Genomic DNA, 9080 nt, shown 5'->3' with positions numbered 1-9080 from the left:
GTACCCTCAGGTTGCGATGTGGCAATGACCAGGTCCTCCCCATCAGGATGGGGGGCAGTGTGGCAGCGCAGAGCAGTGAGAGGGCTTTGGACAGTGCAGGAGGCTACACAGTGCAATGCATTTAGCACTCATCGAGCTCCTGCCCTATTTGAGGGGCCGACATGTTTTTGTGCATTCCAACAACATTCACCAGGTCGACCGAGCTGCTGCCTATTCAGTGAGTGAGGCATGCGCTGGAACTCAGATGGCACAGGAGTGGCACTTTGGCCTAGCCCAGGCATGGGCAAACTACGGCCCGCGGGCCATATATGGCCCGTTGGGCTTTATAATCTGGCCCGCTGAACTTGTCCAAATTATATTATTATTAAATTAAATTTTATTATAATTAAACCTTGTTCGTTTTCCCCTGTAATGCCCGCGTTTCCCCAATAGATGGCGCACTTCAGAGTGTGGTGTATTATTCCCTTCTTCACTTTTTCGCTTTGCCCTATGAACCCGTATGAGCCTTTCTGTAAAAATGATCAAAGAAAAGAAAAGTGGACAGTGAATGCCGAGTGTTTAATATGGAGTGGACAACTAAATATTTTTTCACTGAAGTCCGATCAAAGGCTGTATGCCTGATATGCCAAGAAACTGTTGGAGTTTTCAAAGAGTACAGTATCAGCCGTCACTTTGCAACGAAGCATGCTAACTATGCTAGCAAGCAGTCCACGCAAGAACGGGCGGCTGCGGCTCAGAGGTTGAAGGCTAATTTACAGACTCAGCAACATTTTTTTCACCAACAAACTGTGATTCAAGAGTCAACTACCAAGGCAAGTTTTTTGCTGGCATTCAAATTAGCAAAGGCTAGCAAGCCTTTCTCCGAAGGCGAGTTTTTAAAAGAATGCATGGTAGAGACAGCAGGTCTCTTGTGTCCGGAGAGCCAAGGCCAGTTTGAAAAAATCAGTTTATCACACAGGACTGTGACTCGCCGTGTGGAACTGATTGATGAAGATATAGCCAGAGAATTAAACAAAAAGGCTGAGTCCTTTAAGTTATATTCACTAGCGCTGGATGAAAGTAATGACGTGAAAGACACTGCTCAGCTCCTCATTTTTATCCGAGGGATTAATGACAGTTTTGAGATAACGGAGGAGTTTTTGACCATGGAGTCCCTGAACGGAAAAACGCGAGGAGAGGACTTGTATAACCAGGTGTCTGCTGTCATCGAGAGAATGAAGCTACCTTGGAGTAAACTTGCCAATGTCACAACGGATGGATCGCCAAATTTAACTGGAAAACATGTTGGGCTGCTGAAAAGAATCCAGGATAAAGTGAAAGAGGAAAACCCTGACCAGGATGTTATTTTCCTTCACTGCATCATCCATCAGGAATCTCTGTGTAAGTCTGTATTGCAGCTTAATCATGTCGTGAATCCAGTTGTAAAACTTGTTAACTTTATACGAGCAAGGGGACTTCAGCATCGTCAGTTTATTACGTTCCTGGAGGAAACTGATGCGGATCATCAGGACTTACTGTACCACTCTCGTGTCCGCTGGTTAAGTTTGGGCAAAGTGTTTCAACGAGTGTGGGAGCTGAAAGAGGAGATCAGCGCATTTTTGGAGTTAATGGGGAAATCCGACAAATTTCCTGAGCTAAGCGACAAGAACTGGCTTTGTGACTTTGCATTTGCTGTGGACATATTTTCACACATGAATGAGCTGAATGTGAAACTACAGGGGAAAGATCAGTTTGTGCACGACATGTACAAAAATGTTAGAGCCTTCAAATCCAAGCTAACTTTATTCTCCAGACAAATTGCAAACAAATCTTTTGCTCATTTCCCCACACTTGCCATGCAGAAAGAGACGACGCGAAATGCAAAGAAATACAACAAATCCCTTGACGACCTGCACGGAGAATTCTGCCATCGGTTTTCTGATTTTGAAAACATTGAAAAGTCACTTCAGCTGGTGTCCTGTCCCCTGTCAGAAGACCCTGAAACAGCACCACAGGAGCTGCAATTGGAACTGATCGATCTTCAGTCTGACTCCGTCTTAAAGGAGAAGTTCAACTCTCTTAAACTGAATGACTTTTATGCTTCACTTAACGAAGCCACGTTTCCAAACCTCCGGAGGACGGCACAGAAGATGCTGACTTTGTTTGGCTCGACCTACGTATGTGAGCAGACATTCAGCGTCATGAACGTCAACAAAGCCCCTCACAGATCCAAGTTAACTGACCAACACCTCGGATCTATCCTGAGAATTACCACTACAAAACTAACTCCAGACTTTAATGCACTGGCAAAAAAGGGAGATCAACAACACTGTTCCCACTGAAACTGAACGTGAGTTTCTCTACTGTGTTTTTTTTAATTAAATGTAATTAAATGAATGCATTTGGAAATCAATTTGTACAATGAGCCTTGCATATTCATGCTTTGCTACCTGTTAAAGGCCAAATCCTTTCATGTAATGGCTTTTACATGTCATTTATATTAGTTCAGACAAACACTCCATCCATCTGTTCCTGGCCCGGCCCCTCTGTCAAATTTTAGAACCCATTGTGGCCCGCGAGTCAAAAAGTTTGCCCACCCCTGGCCTAGCCCATCTTTTTTCTCCACGAGGTTGGCTGCAAGCCACTTTCATCAGGTCATTGAGATGGCAGCTTATCGCCCCTGCAGGATGAAGATGTCATGATTTGGTCTGTTTTAGTTTTGTATTTCAAAGTTTGTATCTTTTTGTTTTATAGTTTCTTCTTCCCTAGTGTTGCTTGTGTTTCTTTAAATGGTTCCTGGTTAATGTTTTCTGTATGGTTAAATTCTTGAGTTTTCTTTGTCTTTAGTGTTTTAGATTGTAGTTCTTGTCGTCAGTGTTTCTTGTCTTGTGTTAACTCCTGCCTCTGTGTGTTTCCCTCCTGTCTTCATTGCCCTGATTGTCCTCACCTGTGTCTTGTTAGTTTCACCTGTGTTTGATTACCCCTGTCTATTTAGTCTCAGTGTTCCTGCCCTCATGTTGTCAGGTCATTGTTGTAAGTGAGTGTAGTTTGTCTGTCAATGTCAGAGTTTCCAGTGCACTTGCAGAACTTGTTGCTCCTTGTTTTCCCTTTTTGGATTTTGTTCTTGTAATTTTTTGTTTTGCATTTTGCCAACTACTTTTTTGTTAAATTAAATAGTTTTCTTTTTATCTGCAATTGGGTCCACCTCCCTTGTTTTACACAGCGTTCGTGACAGAAGAAGCTTATTCGGCAGAGCTGATCTGCCCAGTTTGGGTCTTGAGAGACTACATCCAGGCAACCTGAAGTTTTCTCCACTCTGATTGCCTGTTTATCTGCCATGGTAGCCACAAGAAAGAGCAAGCCATGTCCAAACAGATTTTATTGATTTACATTTTCAGTCATTTCTGAGAGTATGTATTAGTTTCCCGATCTTGGCTATTAGTTCCATGCTTTTTCAACTTTTTTATTCATTCCATGTACATTGCTAGCCTTATTTATGTAATTAGGGCCTGAGCACCAGTGGTGCAGAGGATGCATTTCTAATACACTTGAGCAGTGGATGTATTGTGACAGTTTTACAGAATTCTACAAATACACTCCAATTAAAGCAACAGCTTTTGAATCTGGGTAAGGCTTTGAGGATTTAAAACCTTTATGAAACAGGATATGGATGTTACGACAATGTAGAGTTCACATGCAGTGCTTTATGCACTTATCTGGCAAATTAAAAAACAAGCAGAAAGTTAATAGTGAATAAGATGCACAGCACCACCCATCCAAACTGTCCATGTGAAAATTCATGTGTCTATCAAAGTTGAACACTTTTTAAGAGTCGTAGCCGAGCATTCTCCTTTTCCAGTGATTAAATACAATAAATGATGAGAGTAAGAGACAAATGTTTCTGTTCTCAGATTTATTTTATTCAAGTTGATTTGATGTCACTTGTTGCAACATTCATGACATGTTGCTAATAATGATTTTACAAAATAAACCTGGTTTCAGCTTACTTAAATCTTTTGGTTCTGGAAAGGCAAAACTAAACAGAGAAACATTTTGAAATAAAAAATAACAGGTTAATAGCCAATCAGTTCAAAATTAAACTGTTAATGTTTAAAGTCACTCAGATTTAAAATGTTTGTATTTTTCCAGCGATCAGATTTGGCCAGTGACTTGTTCCTTTTTCTGATATCAGCCCTGTAGGATGAAGACATCTAGCACCATGATGAGCAGCATCATGCTACCTGTACAGCAGGACTATATTTCAGATGAGCCCACTAATAGTGCAAAAAGTGAAGTGTTGATTTTCAAATGTTTTCTTTGCTTAGTTTTAACACCTTATCAGAATAGTTCTTTTTTTTGTTTTTGCTTTTTCCTTATTCCTTGGAGTCAGTGTAGAATGAAAACTAATGTTGTCCTGCTAACTGATCCAGCCTTGGTGTGTTGCAGGCTTTGATTACCTTCAGAAGCCAGTGATAATTATTACATGCATTCAGGAATCTTTAGGATATTCCCTATCTTGTAGAACTTGCTTAATAGCAATGCATAGCACCATGAAAGGGTACAGATTTAGATCAGATCAAAAAGCTTCTGAAGGGGAAGAGGGACGGCTCTCCTTTTTATTGGAATCTTCTGCTGCTTGATGTGACTGTGGACTTGGACACAACTGCACCACCACTACCATAACCACCATAGCCAAATCCACTACTGGAGTTGGCGGATGAGTAGCCTAGTGAAAAACAAAAACAGATAAGAGTTATCAGGTATCCCACCATCTGTGTGTGAGGTTTCTTGATTTCGTATCACTTATGGTGATAGTGACTATAATGTTTAAGGTTGAATCACTACCTCCAGATGTCTGCTGGACATGGATGGTTGCGTTGGCTCCTCCACTGGCCAACCTAACAATGGATTAATAAAGAGTTAGTCCTTCATTCAGAGATGATGATCATAAGTGTAACCATCAAACATTGAATTGTCAGCTTTATCCCACCTGTCTTCCTCTCCTTCCAGCAGTTTCCTGTAGGTGGCGATTTCGATGTCCAGGGCCAGCTTGACGTTCATCAGTTCCTGGTATTCTCGCACCTGGCGGGCCATGTCCTGCTTGGCTCTCTGCAGAGCATCCTCCAGGTCCTTGATGCGGAGCTTGGCATCTCTTACTGCAAGCTCACCACGCTCCTCAGCCTCTGAGATCTGGAGCTCAAGGTTGGCTCTCTGTGGAAGTTAATATCACAGTTTGGTTAATAACTGTACATTAACCTATACAGTGAAGTTTCTTCATTATGAGGCATCATTCTTAAGGAGATCTTGAAATACCTGTCCCTTGACGGACTCGATCTCATTCTGAAGGCGGGCGATCATGCGGTTCAGCTCGGCAATCTCGGTCTTGGTTGTGCGCAGGTCATCACCATACTGTCCAGCAGAGCTCTGCATCTCCTCGTACTGTTTCAATAAAACAATGCATGCAGTAGTATGAACCAGAGGGTTGGTAGAGGGGAGTCAAATGTATTCAGTGAACTCATGGGATTGATTTCTTCTCTGCTTATTACCTTCTGTTTGTACCAGCCTTCTGCCTCAGCCTTGCTTTTGTTGGCGATGTCCTCATACTGTGCACGCACTTCAGCTACAATAGAATCCATGTCCAGGTTACGGCTGTTGTCCATCTCCACAATGACAGAGGTGTCCTTGATCTGGCCCTGCAGCTCACGGAGTTCCTAAACAACCAATGGATGTTGCACCAATTAACTCCCTGTTGCTAATCAGCTTAGCTATGGTGTTTATCAGTGGATCAAAGGTGACAAAATAGATACATACAGTCTCATAGACGGCCCTGAGGAAGTTGATCTCGTCCTGAAGAGCATCAGCTTTGGCTTCAAGCTCCACCTTGTTCATGTAGGCGGCATCAACATCCTGAGAAAGAGTTTAATTCAAAAAAAGAAATGTTATACATGCACAACTTTGTATTTAACCTTGGAATTAAAAAATTAAAAGGCCTTTTTTTCACACCTTCTTCAGGAGCACAAACTCGTTCTCTGCACCCGCACGTTTGTTGATTTCATCTTCATATCTGGAGGAATGCAAGAGAAGTGTTTGAGTGCATTTGCTCCATTTTGGAAATCTGCCGACTACAACAGTTGTATAACTTGTTTGAACAATTAGTTCTCATGTAATGCAAACACTTACTTTATCTTGAAGTCCTCAACCAGGCCCTGCATGTTCCTCAGCTCTCCCTCCAGCTTGACCTTCTCATTGCCGAGACCGTCGAGCTGTCTGCGCAGGTTGGCAATGTAGGCCTCAAACATACCATCGATGTTGGATCGGCTGGTGGTCTGGTCCTGCAGGAGGCTCCATTTGGTCTCCAGCATCTTGTTCTGCTGCTCCAGGAAACGGACCTGTGGAGGCAATAAACCAGGAAAGATTGTCAGATTTCTTAATAGGCATGTTCATTATACATAGTAGTATAATAGGGGCTTGGCTGGTGCTTCAATTGTCAATAAGTCTTGAATGCTTGAACTGAATTGATAATGAGCGCATAATAAATCAAAAGTAACTTATCCATTCTTAAGGGAAGGATAAGTGCTTTAAAGATTTTATTGAATATAGTTTAAAAATGCTTGACCTCACCCTGCATTACAGATTAGATATCTCCATATCTGAAGAGCCACACCCACGTCATAACAATTGTAACTCTAGGCGGCATTCTTTAGCTTGCTTTTTGTCTAAGAATATTTCAAGATGCAAAAAGAAACTTCTGCACCTTTATCACTCATTGAATACAAAGATTTAAATGTTTCCCTATTGAAAATAATGAATCTTGTATGTTCCATCTAGTGTGTATATGGCTTTAAGGGTTTCACCTTTTGTTTCACTGGCTGTGACTCATCTTGTGTGCTCAGTTGAGCTTTGAAGGCCACACAGTCAGTGTAGTTATAAAAAAAACTGGGTGTGGCAGATAAACCGCAGACAACAAAGCATTGCAGTAACATGGGATGAGTACTTTGTTGTGAGTTTTTGACTTAGTGCCAATTTATAGAGTTTCAAAAGCTTCATTCTACACGAAGGGAAGACTGTATAGCTTGTAAGCAAGTTTCAACACAGACCTTGGATATTTATCCTAAAAACAAGAGAAAGTTGTTCTACTACCCTGAACTAAGCATTCCTGTTGCCCATAACAACCAGGTGATAGGTGCAATGTGCAAATGACAGACTTTGGACCCTGTGGGTACAGATACTGTATATCCTTGTTTTCTCTGCCAGTCTCGAGGAACCGTCATTGCAAAATAATCTCCACCCATGTTTATATAGTGGGCAAGGAGACCACAGATGGCTCAGACGGGGCTAAAGGCCAACTGTTGCCTAAGGTTGAATTAGGATGGGGCTGCCAGTGTCAGTTAGGGTCATGATCACAGACAGACTTGTACATTTCTCTAAGCTTTCCTGAACCCAGAGGCTGTAACTCATTGATGAGTATAACACCACAAAGATAAGATTAACTGCTTCCTTTGTCAGCTCTGACAGTAAAAAATACTTTTTGCAACTAGTAAGTATTGCTCAGCAGTTTGAATTACATCTTAAAGGACATTGCTACTACCATACAATGTATACAGTGGTCACTTTCTAGTCAGTTCTTTGTGATTACAAGTTGAAAGAGCAAAGGAAGTTGATTCACTTTTGACAGCTGTTAAATGTAAAGGTAGACCAGGGAGTGTCCGTTTTATCAATATTGCCACAACAAGGCCTATTGTTAACTAGAAAAAGAGAAATTCACACAGAGCTCACAGGGACTAACCTTGTCGATGAAGGAGGCAAAGCGGTTGTTTAGGGTCTTGATCTGGTCCTTCTCCTGAGTGCGGACAACCTGGATGGTGGGATCAATCGCCAAGTTGAGAGGGGCCAGCAGACTCTGGTTCACTTGGACGGCTGTGATCGGAGCGGTGAAATTGCTTCCTCCTTGGCTGTAAGAACCACTAGCCATTGACAGTGAACCAAAACTGTTACCAGCACTAGCACCAAGGCCATAACTGGTGGTTCTTTTTACAGAGTAGTTGCTAGCTTGAGCCCCCCCAAATGACTTCCTGGTGTTGCTCACATTAGCGCCTGTGACTGAATATGCTCTTCTATTCATGTTTGCAGTGGTAGATGATGATCTTGAGCAGAGAACTGAAGATGTGCAGGCTTCAAAAGGAGAGCTGAGTCCCTGTGAGTGTCTGACTGCAGACTCTGCCTGCTTTTATGGCAGAGCAAGGGGGAGGATCCTCCTCAGCCACTTCAACCTGTACTCTCACTTTTGCTGTCCAGCCTACAAGCCTCTGGCTCTGAATGACAGGAGTGGCCGATCCTGTAAAACAGGTGGGGGAGGATTGTCAGGAGATAAGCTGCGACACACCCTGCACTAGGACAGGCTGAAGGGGGACAGAGTGAGAGTTAAAGAAGTGCAGTGAAAATGTGATCATGAGAAGACAAACAGCCTCTGAGTATGTTCAGGAAGAACAAGACCTGATCTTAGTGGTCAGGTCCTGGTCCTGTTTAGTCCTGCATCCCAAAATAATGAAATGCTTTTATCTGGTTATAAACAACTCTCTGATGTTCACACAACACTATTAATTTCTAACAAACCTCCAAATGTTATATTAATGGAAACCATAGGGTATATGTTTATATTGTTCACATCCCCTGCCTATGCACAATTAGAATAGTGATAATCACCATCACCGGCATTTCCTAATCAGACAGCCTGGTAGAATTTTACACATTCCTTCAGGAAAGTACTCAATTAGTAACAAAAGAATTAAGTTACATTTTAATTAATTTAGTGAAAATAACCAAAAAAATTAACAACTTATAATGGAGTCCTTTTGTTTCATTTCAGTAATAAAATGAACAGGTAAAGTTCACACACTTCTGATATGTAAACTGTTGAACTGGTTACATCTTTACCAGCTACAACAGCTGTGATGAATACCCTGATTCTGGTCAATTGCTATGCCACGCAGAAAAGACCTCTCCTATGGATGATGCTCTTATCAAAGAGCATCATCATCTAACGAGAAATTGATTTAGGAGTAGTTGACACATGAAGTAAACACCTAACAGGAGTTTAAGGA

The 9080-nt window shown here is 41.9% G+C and overlaps 1 protein-coding gene across 1 annotated transcript; it reads right to left on the bottom strand.

Annotated features, from left to right (window-relative positions):
* Nucleotides 1-3877: 3877 nt before the first annotated feature.
* On the bottom strand, nucleotides 3878-8206 carry LOC132977223 (intermediate filament protein ON3-like; the record flags this gene model as incomplete). Its single annotated transcript, XM_061041693.1, has 9 exons — nucleotides 3878-4705; nucleotides 4825-4877; nucleotides 4970-5190; nucleotides 5293-5418; nucleotides 5526-5690; nucleotides 5791-5886; nucleotides 5983-6043; nucleotides 6160-6368; nucleotides 7766-8206. Coding segments are annotated over 9 exons (1482 nt in total), but the record flags the coding sequence as incomplete, so codon positions are not given.
* Between the last annotated feature and the right edge of the window lie 874 nt (nucleotides 8207-9080).

This window comes from Labrus mixtus, chromosome 7, assembly GCF_963584025.1.
Source record: "Labrus mixtus chromosome 7, fLabMix1.1, whole genome shotgun sequence".
Lineage (NCBI taxonomy): Eukaryota > Metazoa > Chordata > Actinopteri > Labriformes > Labridae > Labrus > Labrus mixtus.
Note: the sequence above shows the minus strand (reverse complement) of the source record. Positions and strands in the feature narration are given on the sequence as shown.